At 59.8% G+C, this 19,962-nt stretch overlaps 2 protein-coding genes across 2 annotated transcripts; one reads left to right on the forward strand and one right to left on the reverse strand.

The window, feature by feature from the left end:
• The first annotated feature begins 444 nt into the window (after positions 1-444).
• TSPAN1 (tetraspanin 1) lies at positions 445-4,022 on the forward strand. Its single transcript, XM_056130944.1, has 7 exons — positions 445-506; positions 2,624-2,830; positions 3,040-3,114; positions 3,219-3,317; positions 3,413-3,565; positions 3,657-3,740; positions 3,867-4,022. The coding sequence occupies exons 1-7, from the start codon at positions 450-452 to the stop codon at positions 3,912-3,914; spliced, it is 723 nt and encodes a 240-aa protein (XP_055986919.1). The 5' UTR covers positions 445-449; the 3' UTR covers positions 3,915-4,022.
• A 2,080-nt stretch (positions 4,023-6,102) lies between these two features.
• On the reverse strand, positions 6,103-15,807 carry POMGNT1 (protein O-linked mannose N-acetylglucosaminyltransferase 1 (beta 1,2-)). The gene is made up of 21 exons (XM_056130909.1): positions 15,673-15,807; positions 15,118-15,232; positions 14,855-14,973; positions 13,450-13,515; positions 13,253-13,366; positions 12,521-12,638; positions 12,138-12,236; positions 11,878-12,005; positions 11,471-11,541; positions 11,211-11,286; positions 10,959-11,042; positions 10,832-10,873; positions 10,574-10,632; positions 10,064-10,136; positions 9,851-9,979; positions 9,643-9,768; positions 8,237-8,301; positions 8,014-8,058; positions 7,248-7,383; positions 6,886-6,995; positions 6,103-6,777 (listed from the first exon to the last, which is right to left on the reverse strand). The coding sequence occupies exons 1-21, from the start codon at positions 15,790-15,792 to the stop codon at positions 6,690-6,692; spliced, it is 1,983 nt and encodes a 660-aa protein (XP_055986884.1). The 5' UTR covers positions 15,793-15,807; the 3' UTR covers positions 6,103-6,689.
• Between the last annotated feature and the right edge of the window lie 4,155 nt (positions 15,808-19,962).

Here is a 19,962-nt window from a genome sequence, read left to right on the forward strand (position 1 = left end):
CGGTGAGCGCACGGGCCGGTTTCTCCCGCGAAATGCAGAGTCCATCTGGAAACGAGTTTGGGGGGAAGGGGCGCGCGGCTGGCCAGATTTGCCCTGGGGAAGGTTCTGGGAGGATCTCTGTTGGGCTTGGGGAGAGACCCAGGTCACCAGGTGCCAGGGAAGGACGTGCGTGGAGTCCGGCCGGAGGCGCCCTGGGGTGTTGGGGTATTGGGGTGGCAGGTGCTGGTCGGGTCTGGGCAGTGCAGGGCGGAGGCGGAGGAGGGGAGGTCGTGATTGCCAGTGGGGAGAGCCTTTGCCAGTGCTGGGAGTCAGTGTCCCCATCTTCCCAGAAAACCTGGGGTTCCTGGGTCACAGGACCCTGTGGTCCGGTGTGGTCTGGTGCGAGGCCAGGCCCGCCCGGGACGGGAGCCAGGGGCTCACCCCCCTCTCTCTGCCTCCCAGGAGCCACCATGCAGTGCTTCAGTTTCATCAAGACCATGATGATCATCTTCAACATGCTCATCTTTGTAAGTGCGGGCTTGGTGGGGGCTTTGGGTCTCCCCGCAGGGAGGGTCACCACGCGCACGAGGTCCCACGAGGTTCCCCTTGGGAGGGGCTTCAGCAGCACGCCCCGTAGCAGGGTCCTGGTCTGCCTGTCGAATCAACACCCGGGCTGTGAAGTCCCGGGCATCTGCCTTCCAGATGCCCGGGATGGCAGGGGGACTGGGCGCTTTGCCCCTTTGGATAGGCATCGGGGTCCCAGTAGTCGGAGGTGCCACTGGGTTGATCCTGTGCTAAGTGCGGGGGTGATCCGCCAGCAAGGTCTTTCTCTGCCCTCAAGGACCTCAGGCCCAACATATCCTTCAGGCAAAAGGAGCGACCTCCTGGTGTAGGTCTGATCCTACTTAGCCCAGGGCCAGGAGAGCCCTTCGAGGGATTTCATCTCCTGGTCAGAGGAGATTTTGTGGAGGAAGGAAGGAAGGGAGGAAATCCACAAGTGGAAAGACCCAGTGTTCAAAAACCAGGAAGAGATTATATATATCTATAGGCTTGTTTGCAGGAGTTGAGCAATCGGGCATGAATCCTGGCGATGAAAAAACCAGGGGCAGAGCGCTGAGAGGGTGGCAGAGAGGTGGGAGAAAGGGCAAGGAAGGAAAAGTTCCGGGCATCATGCTCACCTCTCAGGAGTGAGTCCCGGGGTGGGGGCGGGCGGGGGGGGGATTTCCACAGGCACAGGGCACCCGGGGGGGTTGCAGCTCAGGCTGAAGTTGGGCACTGCAAGTCAAGTGTCCCAGTCATGGCCGCTGCAACCATGGGTGTGTGTGAGCACTTGGGGAGACTCCCTTCAGGAAACTTCTCCGCAATAAAGAAAAAGCGCTGCCCAGAAAGCCAGTGGAGAAAGAGCGATGGGAGTAGCGGGGGAGGTCGAGGAGAGCGAGGCGTCATCGGAGCAAAAGGCCTCAGCAGCCGCCCAGCACAGAGGCCTTGGAGCCACGTTAGAGTAGGTCGGAGTGAACGGAAGGAAAGGTGGAAATGTGGGTGACGCGCCGATGACTCTGGGGCAGTGTGGGGTGAGTCAACTCTCACACCCCAGTGGCCTGTGTCTGTCTGGGCTTCCTTGGGAGCTAACCTTTATCCCTGTATTTAGAGAAGTCAATGGGATTTTGGAGATTTGGAGAGAGAGCCAGGGTTCTGGCCCCAGCGGGGTTAACGGCAAATCCGGTTTGGTTTCTGTCCTCCCTTGCCCAGGACTTGCCAGACTGGGCAGGGCTGGCCCGAGACTCCTTGAAATGTGACCCTGCAGGCCCCAGTTTTCTGTCCTTGGGCAAACATGCCTGCGGTCCATTCACAATCTGCTACCTCCCTCCTGGTTCCAGCCTCAGTGTCGATTTAGGGCTGCAAAAAAGTGGGACCTGGGTGCCAGCATGGTGTCAGGCTGACTTAGCCCCGGGATGCCAGACCAGTGAGGTTTTGCTCCCGAAACCGCGGGACTGGCCTGGGTTCTTTCGAGTTCGAGGTTTGGGGTTGGTGCAGGGAGCTTCTAACAGAGCTCTGGTGCCTCAGTTTCCAACAGCGAGGCAAGGAGAGAGAAAGGCTGAGATGAAGGGCAGGCCCTGGAGATCTGGAGCACCTTGGACGGGGGGGGGGGGGGGGTCCCTTCCCTCCACCATGGTCACCAAGGTTGGAAGCAGGTGTCAGCCCCGCCCCGCCTGTGTTGCCATGGTGACTGTGGTGCCAGCTCAGCGCAACCCCCCTCCTTTCCTATTACGCGTAGACAGAGCAGTTCTGGACACTCACTAGCCAGAGACAAGATGGGGGTGTCGGGGCGGGGGAAGGTAGGGGGCTGGGTCAGGTTGTATTCACCTGCTTCTTTTCACTCCCAGCTGTATGACATGATCCCGGCAGTGAGAGGGGCAAGGGAAATCCTTGCTCCCCAATTCCCCGGCGATTTCTGGAACCCCTGCCAAGGTGTGCAGCCTGGCGCTGGCCCCAACTGTCCAGGGCCCATCCTTCTTCCCCCGATCAATGTCTTTCCTCCCTCTGGGGCTTCCTCTCCGGGGGAGTGTCTCCTCTCCCAGCTCCCTGAGGACGGCGTAGGGAGCTGTCTGTCTGGACCATGCCAAGCCTCCCTCTCTGTCCCCAGCTCTGCGGCGTGGTCCTGTTGGCGGTGGGCATCTGGGTGTCCGTCGATGGGGCGTCCTTCCTGAAGATCTTTGGGCCGCTGTCGTCCAGTGCCATGCAGTTTGTCAACGTGGGCTACTTCCTTATCGCGGCGGGTGCGGTACTCTTCGCGCTCGGTTTCCTGGGCTGCTACGGGGCTCAGTCTGAGAGCAAGTGCGCCCTCATGATGGTGAGTCCTGCCCTGCTCCCCTGCCCCATGCCTCTGCCCCAGGGGCCCCTCGCCCTTGGCACCAGGGCCTGGGGATCCCCAAAGCCCGCTCTGGACTCCAGCGTTCTCGGCGAAGGGTGTCCTGGCTTCCTTTCACGGGGGGGCGGGGAGGAGGGCTAGGAAGGCAGAGGGGCCGTCTCCCCCCACAACGCGCCCTGCTCCCTCCTCAGTTCTTCTTCATCCTCCTCGTCATCTTCATCGCCGAGGTCGCTGCCGCTGTGGTCGCCTTGGTGTACACCACGATGGTGAGTGGCAGGACTGGGGCAGGTTGGCAGAGGCCCGGGTCGGGGGAGGGACGGGCTGGCCTTGGGAGCTCGGATGGCCACTTCCCCGGGCCCCCCCCCGCCAGGCTGAGAACTTCCTCGAGCTGCTGATAGTGCCCACAATCAAGAAGGACTACGGTTCCCAGAAAGATTTCACCGAAGTCTGGAATACCACCATGAAGGAGGTGAGGCGGGGGAGGGGGGAGTGGGGTGCGTGGCGTGGGTGAAGCGGCGAGGCCCCCTGACTGAGACCCCCCGACCTCCCTCTCCTCATCTCCAGCTCAAGTGCTGTGGCTTCAACAACTACACGGATTTTGAGGACTCCCCCTTCTTCCAAGAGAAACACGAATTCCCCCCATTCTGTTGCCTCAGTGCCAACGGCACGGCCACGGGGGCCTGCACCAAGGAGAAGGCCGAGGAGCAGCACATCCAGGTTGGGGCTGGGGCCAGGGTTGGAGGCTGGGAGGCCCCAGGCCCTGAGAGGGAGCCGAGGCTGACCCGTGTTCTCCTCCCCGCCCCCCCAGGGCTGCTTCAAACAGCTTCTGACCGACATCAGAACCAATGCCGTGGCAGTGGGTGCTGTGGCGGCTGGAATTGGGGGCCTGGAGGTAAGGGGGTGAAGAAGCTGGGGTGGGACATACCCACTGGACCAGGGCCAAGGACTTCCTGGAGGAGGCAGACTGCCAACAGGGGACGGAAGTTTAAGGGCACTGGTGTCATCCCTCCCCCTCCAGCTGGCGGCCATGATCGTGTCCATGTATCTGTACTGCAACCTCAAGTAAGTCCACGTCCGTCTCCGCCGCCGCCGTGTGAGGCCTGGGAAGGACTCTGGTGCTCCCGCGCAGCAGTGATGGGAGAAGCAGGATCAGACTGGAGTGGGTCCCGGCTTGCTGCTCGGGACTGTGGTCCAGTCGGATCAGGCTGTGCCTAACTTTTCCTTCCATAGTGGGATTGGGTCCACCTGGTCCAGAGCCGCCTCAGTGCAAACCAGTTTTCCCAGCCAGTCCTCCGTCTATTCCCTACATCTTGACATGTCCCCGCTCTTCCCCCCAAAGCCTGGCGGTGCTCTCAGGGATCCCAGACCACTGGGGGATGAGAGAAAGGGGCCCGGTGGCCTAGGTCGATGCAGCAGCAGTCACAGAGTGGGTGTGCAGGAGTTTCCAACTCACAAGCCGATTAAAAAACATTCCATTTAGACTCTCGTGTATCCTTGGGGGCCCCCGGGTCTAAGCTAGCCCAGACGCCAGGGGGGCTGGGGGCTCAGAAGGCAGCGGGAGGAAATGGTGTGGAGGGGAGTGGCTGTTTCTCCTCTTCCTTTAGAATTCCAGGCCTCACAGGAATGGGCAGGGAGGGTTCGAGGAGCCGGGGGACTGGGCCAGCTGCCTTGTCAGGAGGAAAGACTAATCTGAAACTCCCCACTCCTGGGTGCTGGGGGCACTGGACTGGAACGCTATGAAAATACCAAGCTTGTGCCCGAGTGGCGTTAAAACCAGAAACTGGTAGGGAAGCCGGAAATGTTGCTGGGCACTGGGAAAGGGTCACGCTCAGGCTCCGAGAAGTCCTTGGGAAAAGCCCCCAAGCAGCCTCCGATGGGGCTTCTCGAGGACACTTGGGCCCGCCGGGCGCTCCACAGAACTCATCCCTCTGTCTGAGCCATCCCCATTCCAGGCGCCAGAAACAAGGGCCGAGAAAGGCCGATGTCTTAGTTTCCTTCGGTGAAGAACCGGGCATGGATTCGGGCCCAGAAGAGTCTTAACTCCAGAATGGCAGGTGTGTGTGTGTGTGTGTGTGTGTGTGTGTGTGTGTGTGTGTGTAACAGGGAGAGAGAGAGGGATTTCAGAATGCCAGGTATGTGTGTTGATGCGATTATTTGAAGGCCATATTGTCCCTGTCCCTGAGGTCGACTTGACACATGTTGAATCTGGAAGCCACAGCTGGAGGCTATGGTGAGTTCCACTGAGGAAAAGTCCCACACGGCGAACCAGTCTCCCTCCTCTGCTTCCCTGGACCCCTTCTCCCAGGGCCGTCCAGAACCCACGCCCCTCAGTGAGACTCCAAAGGATTAGCAACATGGTCAGGGCAGCAACACGGTGCCTGAGAACTAATGTGGGAGGCCCAGATCAGCTGCGAGAGGAAGGCCACTGGCTCTTCCCCCTGCTCCCCTCCCCCAGGGGCCTGCATGAAAGCTCGAAGCCATGTGTTTGCTCAGGGCAGGCCGCTGCCTTATCGTGGGCTCACTGCTTTCCACCCTGGTGCTGTGGCACCCCCAGCGCTATCTTTAACTCCAGCAAACACTGAAGGCGTCAGGGTGCTGAGAAATGTCCACACAGCCCCACACAGGACCTGCTGGCTCCAAGCTGGTGGAGGAGGAAGCAGAGGCAGAGGTGACAGAGGTGACAGTGCTGCTCGGTGCCTGCCTCCACGGCCAGGACGCCCACGGGCTCACCCACGGGCCACCTCAGAAGTGCCACGGGTAGGTCCCTTCTCTGGGGGGGGCTCAAAACTCATCCTTCGGGGTACCTGAAAGACAGGATAGCAGGTACGGCACCCAAGTGCCCTGCATGCAGCTAACCTGGGCTCAATCCTGAGTACCATAAATGGTTCCCTCTGAGCCCCATCACGAGTGACCCCGAGTGCAAAGCCGGGAGTAGGTCTTGAGCACCGCCAGGTGGTGGCCCGAAACGAAAACCTCATCCCCTAATGCCAAGCCGCATTCACAGAACCACCAGTGACGAGCCCTCAGCTTGGGCAAAGGCACCAGCGCGCGCAGAACGACAGAACAATGACTTTCTTCTCCTGTTGCTTTTTATGTTGTTTGAGTTTTGGGCCACACCCAGTGGTGGTGCCCAAGGCTAACACTTTTCCTCTTTCTCCTCTGTCTCGCGCTCACACACTCATACACACACACACACACACACACACACACACACACACACACACAATCACAAGACGCACATGCCCAGAGGTTTTTATCCTTTTTTAATCAATGACCACCTCATCCAGCTTTGGAAACCTGGACAAAGAAGAGGCTGAGAGGTGGCCGATTTCAGTGTCTGAGGGTCTCTGAGTGTGTCTGCTTCAGTAGGTGGGCCCAGCCGGGCCTGTCCACGGGGCGGGCACAGCAGTTTCCTGAGTAAGAGCCAGCCCTACCCGCAGGGCAGCACCCGGTCCGGAAAGGGAGCAAGGGCGCTTCAGGCGCCTGCCTGTTTCCCAGGCCCTCGCCACAGTCAATAAATAGGTTAGATTGGAGCCGGGCCTGGAGAAGGGCGCACACGAAGGGCAGGAGCCACTGCCAGGGGTCCCGGCGACCCCCAGGGAACTGTTCTCCTGCCCGTTCCCAACAAGGGGGTAAATAAATAGACCTCCAAACTCAGGAACGGGGGTGGAGTGGGGGGGGTGGAGCAGGGGGACCGTCCCCTTGGAGTTAGTAATTAAGTCGCTTGTTAAGAACAAACCAGCCCAGCCCCGGCTAGCGTCTACAAAATCCTACAGGATGGGGTGGAGGGCTGGCCTGCTGGGGGGTACACAGTACCCAGCCTCGCAGGGTCCCGGAGGGCTCATGCCTGTTCTGCGGCTCCCAGGGCTCCCTCCTCCTTTGGGGGTGGCTCCAAAAAAATCGGGGTGACCGATGACGGTTTCTTCACCCTAGAACAATAATTTGAATAGAAATGTGTTGGCAGAGGCCATTCATTCGCTGCACCGTCCCCGTCCCCCCGACCCCCACTCGCTTCCCAGGGCAGGAGGGTCACTCACGAGTAGGGGGAGGCAGGGACCCCCACCACCAGGAAGTGGTTCTTCTTCCGAAACAATCTCCACAGGCCCCGGTGGTTACCGCGCACATCCAGGTCCCAGATATGGAGGCACTGGGTGAGGAGGGATGGGGCGGGGGGGGGGGAGGAGTGAGAATGCTGGGGGACGAGGGGCGCTGAAGACCCACGGCCCACCTCCGCCCTCCCCGAGTCCCCTTCCCCCTTTTTACGAGGCGGCGTCTTCTAGACTAGGACATCGATAAGGGAGTGGGAGAACGGGTTCTCGGGGTACACAGGGCGGGTTCCAGGGTAGAAGGCTCCAGAACCAAGCTGCGGTCCCTGTGCCACGGGGTGGGGGTGGGGCACCTTGGCAAGCTGGGTCCAGGTGGTGAAGTCATCGTCTTTCTCCATCCGGATGAAGGCCACGTAGGTGCGACCTTCTGTGTCTGGCAGGAAGGAGTCCTCACAAGGGTTCCTGGTGTGGTCCAGAACCTCGGCCTCACTGCAGCACGCGAGGGAGGGTTAGGACAGAGCCCGCCTTGCCGAGTGCCACACAAAGGCGCGGCACCCTGGAAAGCTCTGCTCTTGTTGCCTGTAAATTTGTTTGTTGTGGCAGGGGGGTAGGTGGCGGGTGGCACACCTGGTGGCAGTCAGGGTTTACTCCTGGTGCTGTGCTGAGGAATGGCTCCTGGCAAGGCAAGTGCCCTATCCACTGTGTATCCAGTCCCAATGACATGTTTTCCCTTTGGTTCTTGTTTTTGAGTGTGGGGGCTACCCCGGGTGTTCTCGGGGCTTCCTTCTGGCTCTGTGCTCAGAGGAACAGAATGCAGTGCCCGGATCTAACTGGGGTGGCTGCTGCAAGCACTGTTAGCTCCGTCCTAGCTCTCTGGCCGTTTTTTGTTTTTTTTCTTCCCCCTTTTCGGAGTGGGAGTCGGAGCCAGCGGAGCTCAGGAAGCTGAACCTGGGCCTCCCACAGGGGCTGCCTCTCCTGCCCCAGCTCAGCCATTTTTAGACAAGGGCACTTGCTTTCCGTGCTGCAGCTAGTCCCACACTTTAGTGACCGAGACCCCCGGGCCTGCCTCCTCCTTGCCCGCTGCCAGACTCCGCGCCCCCCGCCGGCTCGAGGCTGTACCTGAGCAGCCTGTGAATTTCCACTTCGTACGCTTCCTTCTTCAGGCTAAAGGGAGGGAGAAATCGGTCAGGTGCTTGGAGTCTCTCTGGACCCGACGGCAGGGCAAGGGATGCCCTGGGACATGGGGGGAGGGGGCCAGCAGGACTGGAGCTGGGAGAGACGGCCAGGGAGGGGTCCTCCAGGCTCCTCGGCCTCCTCCCCTTCCCCTGCCCCCACCCCTCACCTGTCCACGTTCCTGAGCTGGACACCTGGGACGGTGTTGAACTTGTGCTTCTTGAAGTAGGCCTCCTGGAGCAGGCGTGGGGTGGGGAGAGCCTGCGCTTAGCCACACACGTCCACCGACTCGCACACAGGAACACAAAAAATTCTGGGCCCCAAGTGGCACCTCCACGTCCCTCCTACCCCTCTGAGCTTCGGACAGCCGCCTCGGCGAGTTCCTTCATCCGGGCTCACCTCGTGCCCACAGGCCCGCACCGGTAGCTCCTACTGACCCAAGCTAGTGCCTGTCTGCAGGGGTCCTCCCTGAGCCAACGTGGGGTTGTTCCTTTATACTGTTCTTACAGTTTCAGGGACCAAACCCAGGGCTCCCCATGTGCTGTGCCACAGAGCTAAGTCCCCAGCCCAGTGTCTGCTGCTTGAAAATGCACCCCCTCCCCCGCCCCCCTAAGCCAGCAGCAGGCCTGAGGGCAGCAGGGAGCAAAGGAACTGGCTGAGCCGCGAGAGGAAACTGTGTGACTTAAAGCCCCAAGAGGAGTCTGAGGCAAGTGCCTCCGGGAGATGAGCGGGTATCGATCTCATTTCGGCTGGTCTCCGAGGGCTTTCCTGGCTTCTAGGAGGTTCCAGGCTGGAAGGGATCTGTTTCTTTGGGCCGGGCTGTCACTGGGGACACGGCCAGCAGGGGTGGGCTCCTGGGTCTTGTCCCTGCTCACCTCAGGCGCGGGGACGGGCCCCAGCACTTGTGAGGACACGGAGGCCAGAACTGGCAGGGCTGCAGCGGTTCTCGGTGGCAGAAATACCCTCCCCACACCCACAGTCTAGGGCTAAGAATAGTGATAATAAAAATAATACTCGCCAACCCTTATATAATGCTTACAAGCAAAAGCATTCTACGTCTATTGGCTCATTTAAAGCTCATAATCCTAGGAGGTATATACTGAATTTTTTTGGGGGGGTGCCTGAGGTTAAGCCCCGATTCTCATACATGCCAGCATGCGCTCTTCCACTGAGTTACATTCTCAGTGCATCAGACCATTACCACTACTTTACAAATACAGAAACAGAGGCGGGGGCCGCAGAGTACAGTGGGTCGGACGTTTGCCTTGCACACGGCTGACCCAGGTTCGACCCCTGGCATTGCATTATGGTCCCCCGAGCACCGCCAGGTAATTTCTGAATGCAGAGACGGGAGTAATCCCTGAGCATCACTGGGTGTGACCCAAAAGTTAAAAAAACAAAAACAAAACCAAAACCACAGAGGCAAAGAGGAGTCCCTTTGCTTGTTGGCCAGTAAGCGGCGGGACTGTGATCACTCTGTCAATGCTCTCAACCACTGGAACTGGATGGACCACGCACGGCCCTCCCTGGGGCCCTGCCCTTCCCTGTAGCCCTGCCCCCCAGCCCCCGACTCACATGAAAGTAGCCGTTCATGTTGAGGCCCACGATCCCGAAGTGGTAGGACCGGGAGACGTCAGGGATGATGCACTCTCGGCCCCGGCGCTGTTCGGGCATCCGCATCCACATGTCCCAGTCCCAGAGCTGGGGGCCCAGGGGGAAGGTTACGAGGTTCCCGGCTGGAAAGGGACCCCAGCCCACTCCCCCGAACCCGCCACGGCAGCACCTTCTCCGGCGTCGGCCACTTTGGCTCCAGCTCATCCTTGTACAGGGACTTCCGGAGCACCCAGCCCAGCCCCGGCATGGTCTCCACGCGGTACAGCAGCGCCGGGTCCTCGGCGGTGTGTTCGTAGCCCTGTGGAGAGGCAGCCAGGAGGGGATCGGGGCTCAGCTCAGGGTCCCTCCGTTTCCCCGGCTGAGCCCTGGCCACTCAGCCTACCTGGTCGTTCCAGGCGGAGATACAGTACACGCTGCTGTCCTCCTCCAGCAGGTGGATGGACTGGCTCAGGAAACTGAGGGGCAGAAGCCACAGTTCAGAGGGAGCCGCAGATGGACTCGGCACTCACGCTCCTTCCCTCCTCCAGAGCCCGCTTCCCAGACAGCCCTACTCCACGCTGGCCACTGGCCTCCCGCCTGGACGCCCCCCACTTTTTTTTTGGCTTTTTGGGTCACACCCGGCGATGCACAGGGGTTACTCCTGGCTTTGCACTCAGGAATTACTCCTGGCGGTGCTCAGGGGACCATACAGGGATGCTGAGAATCGAACCCGGGACGGCCGCGTGCAAGGCAAACGCCCTCCCCGCTGCGCTATCGCTCCAGCCCCCCCCCCCCACTTTCAAGCTCTCTCGGACACCTCCCGGCCTTCTTCCCTAGAGACCCTGTCAAGCCAAGAGCCCAGAGGAGAGCTTGTAGGCGTTCAGGGAGCCGCACGGAAGGGCCCTCCCCTGACCTGAAAAAGTCCACAGCGATATCCAGGTCCTCTTCCAGAACCACAGCAAACTTGGCTTCCTGCAGGGGAAAGAAGACACGACCCCCAGGGCCGCCTTTCCCATCCGGGTCTCTTGCACGCCCTGCCCACTTCTCAGGCAGCACGACCCCCATTCTCCAGGTCAGCGAGAGGAGGTCAGGGAGGGAAGAACGTGCCCGGCACAAGAACCGGACTCTGCCACTCTTGCCCTCCCGAAGCCAGAGGTTTCTTCCTACTCACGGGAAACAGGTTGAACGTGGCAGTGAGGCTGGCCTTGTAGTGCTGGGGGAGAGAGGAACACAGTCACGAGCTCTGGGGTCGGCACAGGGCCGGGTGTCTGTCCCGTCCACCCCCACCCAGGCAGTACCTGAGACACGCGGGCATTCTTGATGCTGATTGGAGTGTGCTGGATGCCCCTCAGACCGAACAGTGCCACCACGTCCATGGGCTCCTGGGGGGGCAGGGCCACCGGCCACCAGGTGACACCCCTGCCTCCCACCCGCCCAGCCCTTTCACAGGGCACAGGCAGACAGACCCCCTGCCAGTCCTCAGGGGTCACTGCACTCGGCACCCACAGCTCTGGGCTCTGCTCCGCCGGAAGCCCCCACACCTCACTCACCTCATAGTAGCCATCGATGAAAACGGTGATCATCTGAGGCGACACCCCCTGGGCTGACAACAGGGAGCGCAGCATCCTGGGGAGCCCGGAGACAGGTTAGGGCCGTCTCCCCAGAGCAGGAGCTCCCCCACACCAACACAAGGGCTTAGGTCCCCCAGGGTCACCCACAGAAGTGAACGGGCCGGGGGCCCGTGGCGTCTCCTAGCACGGCAGGCGAGACCGGGGTTCCTACCCGCTACGCACCCACCCCTCAGGCTCACCTGTACAGGTAGTTGGGCCGGTTCCCTGCAATGACAGCCACGGGCACATTCATGACCTTGTTGTTTGGGAGCTGAGGGAGAAACAGCTCTGAGCTCACACTTGCCTCACGCCCTCTGCGACGTGGTCCCTAGGGAAGCGTTCTGAGGGGACAGGGAGTCCAGAGCAGACAGGGGGTGCCTGGCCTGTCTCGGTCCCTCCACACACTGAGTCCAGCTCCGACCCAGACTTGCCCACGCAGCCTGTCCTCGGCCCCAGATCCAGACGCCCCGTCTGTCTTCCAGAGCTCAGTATACTTCCTGCTTCCCTCCCAGGCAGGCTGGGGGGTGAAAAACCTACCCCAAGTCCGTCCCGGGGGCCCCCTGCCAAACTGGGAAAAAGCCAGCCCCGTGCGTGAGCACCCACTCACCGGGTCGGGGCTGAACTCGATGGGGGTGGGGTCCTTGCAGCTGCACACGCTCCCGTAGCCCTCCACCTTGCTGCAGAAGCGCCGACGCCGACGATTCAGCTCCGTGTCTGCCCAGTGGCACTCTGCCTCTGAGGGAGGGCCGGGGACGTGGCATGGGGGCATGAGGCCAGTGCGGTCGGGAGCAGACCCAAGAACCCGCTCGAGAGAATAAAGCCCCACAGAGGACGCGAATGCCCAAGGCTCAGACCCACTGACCCCACCTTCAGCTGAGCTCAGGGGCACATCTGTCTTCAGCAGGACCGGATCCCCCCAAGAGGAGAGGGCAGGGGACTTGGAATGCTTCTCCCCGAGGACAGGGCCTGCAGAGGCGGGAATGAGGGACAATGGGGGCTCTGGCTCATTCGGGAGCCTCCCTGCCCTCTGTGCTCAGGAGTGAGCCCTGGCGGTGCTCGGAGGGGCCACACGCCGAGCCGGGGATCGAACCGTCTATAAACAAGGCGAACACCTTCCCCTGCTCCCCGCCCACTTTCCTCCAACCCCCACCACTGGCCCCGATTTGTGCCCCCACCCCCACCCCACCTCATCTCCTGGGAGTGCTCCCAGGCCCTTGATGCTACCGGGTGGGCGGCCTACAGTGCCACACCTCCTTTTCGTCCCACGAAGGCCCAGGTGTCCCTCCAGCCCAGGGCAGGGCCAGCCTGGCTGCCCAGGCTCCTCAGCAGAGCTTTGGCCGTGTCTTTGAGGTGGAAGGAGCCCTCGTCCTGCAAGACCAGAGCAGGCGGTCAGGCCAAGGCAGGCCGCCCGGAGACCTGGACTCACCCGCGTGAGAGCGAGAGAGAGATCAGGAACAGAGAGTGATTGGGGAGATCAGGAACAGAGCCCCGTGGCTAGGCCTGCTTCACAGGCAAGAGAATGAAAGGCACTGAGCACCCTGAGAACCCTCCGGCGCCCCCAGGCTACTCGGTGCTTCCCCAGTACTCTGTGCTCCAACCTGTGTTCCCCCCCAAACATCGCTCTGGCCTCTTCGCCCACTTCTGCCCCTCCCTTCTTCAGCTCCAGCTCCACTCACATCCTCGATGCTGCCCAAGCTGGCCAACCTCCCACTCTGGGCACCATTTCTCGACATGACACATTGATCGGCTGCTCGTGCCGCTCCTGACCTGCTGGACTGTAGGTTGGGCAAGGGGGGGGCCTCGATCTCCAGGGGTGCCCAACGGTTCTTTGTTGAATAATAAGAAATGACAAGACTAGACTTGGAACCGAGTGACCTTTCTCCGCTCTTGCCGTTATGCAGAGCAAGGGCCTAGTAATCAGGGCCTGGAGAAAGGTCAGAGCCAGGGAGAGAGGAGACGGGCCACGCGGAGTCACTACTGACCTTGACAGCACAGATGAGCACTCGGCCGGGTGAAACCATGTTGAGGAAAAGCACCATCGCCTCATCCTCGTGGGGGGAGTATGTGTCAAACACACGCTTTGCCATCACGTGGCCCTGGGGACACAGCTTCTGTCAGAGTCACGAGCAAGGCAGGCTCAAGTTCCCTTCATCCAGGGCTCCCAGTGCCAGAACCTCACCGTGGCCTGGTTGAGGACGATGACATGGATACCCCGGCCCTGCTCCCGAGCCTCGTCCTCCAGCACCTACGGAGTGGAAGAGGCGAAGTTTCACTCCATCATTCAGGATCTGTCTGACGGGCAGGTCAAAACGAAACAAAACAAAGCACTGCAGAAAAGAATGCAGTCCTACCTACACCTGGGTTCACACAGTTCTCTGGCTCAGTTCGAAGGCCACCGCACCAGCACCCCCGACAAAGAGATCGCACCAAGGTCTAGGGGGCGATGGCTCAGAGGGCCGAGTGAATGCTCTGCGTGCCTGAATTCAATCTTGAGCACTGTATCATTCCCCTAGCAATGCCAGCTATTGCCCAAAGGTTAAAAAAAAAAAATTATGTATGGGGCCGGAATGAGAGTACTTGCATGCTACTGACCCAGATTTGATGCCTGGCACCTCATACGGTGCCCTGAGCACCACCAGGAGTGATCTCTGAGTGCAGATTCAGGAGGATAACCTGAGCATCACCAGATGTACCCCAACCCTTCCAAAAAAGAGAACCCCAAATCAATGACGTCTTTCCCTTAACCCTCCCCTCTGTGGCTTTCATGGCATTTAGAGCTCTGGACTGCCGGATAGACATCGGATTGAGATTTCCATCAGAAGGAGCGACTCAAACTAGGACCAGCTCTGATCAGTTCCAGGCCCTCAGTATCCAGAATAAGCCCGATACCACAGAAGAGACAGGAAGTAGTTATGGAACAAACCCCTGGGCAGGCTGCAGAGATAACGCAAAAGGCTAAGTGCATACTCGGCATGCAGGAGGCTCACATCTGATCCCCTGAACCATATGGCTCCCCAAAGGACCCCTGAGCATTGCCGGGGATGACTCCAACACAAAAACTAAACAGAAACAACAAAAGGAAAGAATGACCTATCCATTAATACTAAAACCACATTTGCTGTTATCCCAGGTAATACGCGTCACATGCCTTCTATTTAGCCCCGGAGAGTAGAAATCATCAATTCTACTCTACAGAACAGAAGCCTCCCAAATCACACAAGAGGGAAGGGCAAAGGATGGGGTTCAGGGTCGGAGCAGATGCCGACATGACTGAGATCCTGGGTCTGATTCCCAGCATACCCCAAAAGAGTCACACGTGGGCCAGAGCCGGAGTCCAGTGGGTAGGGCATTTGCCTTGCATATGGCCGACTGACTTGGGTTCAATCCTCGGCGTCCCATACGGTCCCCAAGCACTGCCAGGAGGAATTCCCAAGTGCAGTGTCTGAGTAACCCCTGGGCACCATCGACTGTGACCCCAAAATCTCACACACAAAAAGGCACAGCAAGAAAGCTGCCAGTTCCCACTCACCGACGGACTCTGTCCTGAACAGAGAGAAGAACACCACCGGACACCGTCCACTCACCGTGGTGCCATCCACTGCCACATAGACTTTGCTGCGACTTGAGTACACTTCCACGTCCAGGACCCGCCGGGCACCACTGCCTCTGCGACGTGAAGGCTCCAAGTGGCTCAGGGCCTCGTCTGGGGGGGGTGGGGGGCACCACAGGTCATGGGAGTCCCTCCAGCGCTCTCACCCCTGCGGGCCTGCCTGCAATTCTATCCCTAGGAGCCCAGGGGACCCCTCCTCCCTGCGGCCCACCGATCCCACCATCAGTTTTGCCCCACCATAGCTCTGCTCCAGCTCCGGGTCATCGTTGGCCTCGTCGATCGCTCGCCGCGTGTCCAGGATCAACTTGATGTTGACGATGACGGTCACCAGTAGGAAAAGCACAGCCCCTGTCTGAGGACACGGATGGGGGGGACAACGACAGGGGGGGTCCCCGTTGAGTCGTTGAGGGTCTTCCCGAGGAGGGCCCTGGGGGCCGTGAGCCTCCAGGGGAACCAAGGACCTGCTCCCCTCCCCTCTGTCCCCCGGCTCTCACTCCCGGGGCGGTCAGGGTCTCTCCGCACCCATCTCCGGAGCAGCGCCCTGCGAGGGTCCCACCCACTCAGCAAGGGGCCCCTACCCAGGAGTCCTGCATGTCCCAAGGAGTCGCCTTGGTTTTCCTGGGGCGCCCCATCGCTGGGCTCTAGCCGGGTGGGCGAGGCGGGACTTGGGTTCTGATTCCAGAACTCGGGGCCCGGCCCAGGGCTGGGGTGGGAGCAACAAAGAGCTCCAGTCCCTGGGGGGGTGGGGGTGGGGGGACACACAGACCGGGGGGGGGAGGCGGGACCCCGTACCTGGCAGCCCCTGCGCAGGGCCCGCTGGTGGGTCAGCTTGTACCTCCAGGCCAGGCTCCAGCTCCGCTTCTTGCGCGCCCCGAAGGGCCTGGGCGGGGGTCCGGCCTTCCAGTCCTCCATGCCGCGGCTGGGGTCAGCGCCGGCCCGGCCAGCCCATGCCCGGACCTGCGGGCCGGAGGGGCCAGGGACGGGGCGCGTGGGGCGAGGGCCCTCCGACCTGGGCGGGGGTCTCCGGCCCGGCCCGCGCCTCGCCCGCCCCCCCCCCCGCACTCACGGCTCAGGGGCCCCGCGCCCCGCTCGGGCCCCGCTCGGACCCGCGCCGCTGCGCCCGGCGCCCCGGGGCCGCCGCCGCCGCCGCCTCCATCCCGCGCGCGCCCCGCCCCCCCGCTTCCGCCGCCGCGGGGTCAGAGGGCGGGGGGCGGGGCTTGGCGCCGGGGGCGGGGCGAGGGCGCTTCCTCCGGGGGGCGGTGCTCGCGCGTCCGCCAGGACCACCTCTTTTTTTTTTTTTTTTTTGCTTTTTGGGTCGCACCCGGCGATGCTCAGGGGTCACTCCTGGCTCTGCACTCAGGAGTCACCCCTGGCGGTGCTCAGAGGACCCTATGGGATGCTGGGATTCGAACCCGGGTCGGCCGCGTGCAAGGCAAACGCCCTCCCCGCTGTGCTATTGCTCCGGCCCCCCTTAAGGTCTTTTCATTTTTTTAAATTTATTTATTTAAAAAAAATTTTTTTTTCCTTTTTGGGTCCCACCCGGCGATGCTCAGGGGTCACTCCTGGCTCATGCACTCAGGAATTGCTCCTGGCGGTGCTCGGGGGACCAAATGGGATGCTGAGAATCGAACCCAGGTTGGCCGCGTGCAAGGCGGCCCTACCCGCTGTGCTCCAGCCCCTGCCGATAGTATTTGAGTGTATTTTTTTGCCTTTTGGGTCACACCCGGCGATGCACAGGGGTTACTCCTGGCTCTGCGTTCAGGATTCACTCCTGGCGGTGCTCAGGGGACCCTATGGGATGCTGGGAATCGAACCCGGGTCGGCCACGTGCAAGTCTTGCCCGCTGTACTATCACTCCAGCCCCAATCTAATGTTTTTTTTTTTTTTGCTTGCTTTTTGGGTCACACCCGGCAACGCGCAGGGCTGACTCCCGGAGCTGCACTCAGGAATTACTCCTGGTGGTGCTCAGGGGACCATATGGGATGCTGGGAATCGAACCCAGGTTGGCTGCGTGCAAGGCAAACGCCCTCCCCGCTGTGCTATCGCTCCAGCCCCCCGAGGACCCTCTTGAGCCTGCGCGGCCACCCCTGGAAGCTTAGGTGGGGGGGGACTGGGGAGGCCGTTTTCAGCCAGGAGGGGCCGTGAGTGTCCCCCTCCCCGCACCAGTCCTCCGACTGCGGCGTGCCCAACCCCCCGTCATCCGTTCTCGGGATCTAGCGAGAGACTCCCGAGTCAGTGCTCCGCCCGCGTGCCGTCTTCCCCCGCGTCGGCGCCTGGAACATTCTTTGCACCCCGCACAGCCCACGGGACTTGGCCGGTTTAAATCCCGAGTCCAGCGCGCGATTCCCAACGGGCCGATTTCGGATTCCCGCAGTTGTCCGGCTCCCGGTCTTGAGGGGGGCAGGGTCGCGGCCCAGACCTGGCCACTTCCTGGCTAGTGGAGGGGGTGGGATAGAGCCGGCGACTGGTTGCAGGGGAGAAGGACCCGTTGGAGACTGTCTCCAGGACGGGCAGCTGGGCCTGGGGTAGTGCCCGGTGGCATTGCCTCGCGCAGGAAGCCCAGGGTCAGTTCCCCCACTGCGAGGTCCGGTGAGGCCCTCCAGGAGCAGCCCTTGAGTCCCTGAGCACACCCGCCCCCCAATCATACACCCCGACGAAGGCGACCTCCAGAGGTGTGTGACGCCTTCTATTCCTGGGGCTCTTCCCTCCCTCCGGAGAAGGCTGCCTTTCTCTTGATCACGCCCCCTTCTCTTGCCCTCTCCCTTTCATTCCGAGAGGGAGGGGTCCACCTACTCTGTGCTCAGGGCCCACTCCTGGCTCCGCACAGGGTCCCCTTCTGGCTCTCTGCAGGGGCCATACGTGGAGGTGCTGGAGGACCGTAGACTGGGCTGGACCTTTGCCGTAAGACACGTGCCTTGACCTCTGTACATTTTCTCTAGCTCGTGCTCGCCTTTGACTTTTTTTTTTTCCCCTTTTTGGGTCACACCCGGTGATGCACAGGAGTTACTCCTGGCTTTGCACTTTGCACTCAGGAATGACTCCTGGCGGTGCTCAGGGGACCCTATGGGATGCTGGGAATTGAGCCCGGGGTCAGCCGCATGCAAGGCAAATGCCCTACCCACTGTGCTATCGCTCCAGCCCCTACTAACGTTTCTTTATTGAAAAGAATAAAAGTGATCTCCATTCTGTCTTTGGGATCCCACCCATGGAATTAGACTTTTGCAAGAGACATATTTGGAGGCAGAAGATATTTGCTCTACAGTCTCACCTTTGAAAGTTCTTGAGATTTTCCACAAGGCAGCGGCTGATCTGTCTTAAATATTCTATAGAACTTGTGTCTCAGTCCTGAGAATAGATCAGTCCAATGACCTGTGTCTCAATCCTTGATGCAGGAAAAAGAGACAGTTCTGGAGAGAAAAAAAAAAAGGGATCAAAAACAAGGAAACGGGGGGGGGGGGGGGCTGGAGAGATAGCACAGCAGGTAGGGCGTTTGCCTTGCACACAGCCGACCCGGGTTCGATTCCCAGCATCCCATAGGGTCCCCCAAGCACCGCCAGGGGTAATTCCTGAGTGGAGCGCCAGGAGTAACCCCTGTGCATCGCCGGGTGTGACCCCAAAAAGAAAAAAAAAGGAAACGGGGGCCTGAAACATAGTATAATGGGTTAGTACTTGTTAGTACTTGTATGTGACTAACCTGGGTTCGATCCCTGGCACCCTTCTACGACCTCCAGGAATGATCCCTGAGCACTGCCTGATATGTCTCCCCCACCCCCCAAAAAAGAAAGCAAACTGAAATCCAGTCAGGAATTCTACTAGTGCAGAATTATTTCTACATGTCAGTCAAGGAGTCTACAGACGACAGGTCCTACTGTGTGTCTGCATCCCTGACATGCTCCGATATCTGGCAAAACAGCACGAGCTTGTCTCGGCTCAGTCACTTGTTGTGGCCTTTCTGCAGTCTGTCGAGCTCTATCTGAAGCTGGCGTGGTTTCCAGTAAAGGGACCGCCTCAATTCTTTTTTTCTCAGGAATCATAATCAAAATGTGACCAGTACACCTGAAACCTGAAGTTAATTACTCTTTTCTTGATTTTCAAACGATTCTGGACCTGCCAGGGAGCTGCCAACTTCATAGACTGGCACTGTGTAAACTAGGTATCAGGCTCTGCTCTCATCTATGACTTTTAAGATCAGTCCTTTATTTTATGGAGGCCCCTAAACAGAGAGAGAGAGAGAGAGAGAGAGAGAGAGAGAGAGAGAGAAAGAGAGAGAGAGAGAGAGAGAGAGAGAGAGAGAGAGAGACTAAGGAGGATTAGGTCAGCTCAATGGGCTGAGCTCACGCTTTGTTTGCAGGGTGGTCTGGGTCCAATCCTTGGCATTGTGTGATCCCCCTGTATTATCTCATGCACACACACACACACACACACATCACATCACACACATCATCTTTTTAAAAAGCTATGCAGAGAATTCATATGTATGGCCAATCTTTTTAAAATTTGTTTTGTTTGGAGACCACACCCAGTGGTGCTCGGGGCTTACTCCTAGCTCTGTACTCAGGGATCACTCCTGGCAGGCTCAGAGGGCCATACGGGGTGCCAGCGGTCAAATCTGGGTGCACCGTGTGTAAGGCGAACGCCCTGCCCACTGTCCATCTCTCCGGCCCCTTTATGGCCAAGCGTGGGAAATGAGCAATCCACAACAGGATCAACTCTGAGCAGCCCGTGTGGATCTCCTTAGGGTCTGCATCTTTCTTGCCCAGAGTTTCACTTTTTATCCCTCTGAATTCTGGCAAACTCCCGGTGGCGTGCCCAATATGCCAAATACCAGTAACAAGGATGGGTCTGATTCTCCTAACCCCGAAAGAGCCTTGAATGTGGCACTTTTTTAAAACAAATCTCAGGGCTAGGAGGAAGGAGACGTTACTGGGGCCTGCTGGAGGCAATCGACGAACAACAGGATGGTCGTGACCGTGACTCTGAATTCAGGGTTCGAGATCGGGCGTGCGACAGAGTCAGGTTAACTTCTGCAGTTCGCATTTAACTCTTCTGCTCCTGGAAGTGGCATTCACCCCTTCGCAGCTG

This window comes from Sorex fumeus, unplaced genomic scaffold, assembly GCF_029834395.1.
Source record: "Sorex fumeus unplaced genomic scaffold, SorFum_2.1 ptg000082l, whole genome shotgun sequence".
Lineage (NCBI taxonomy): Eukaryota > Metazoa > Chordata > Mammalia > Eulipotyphla > Soricidae > Sorex > Sorex fumeus.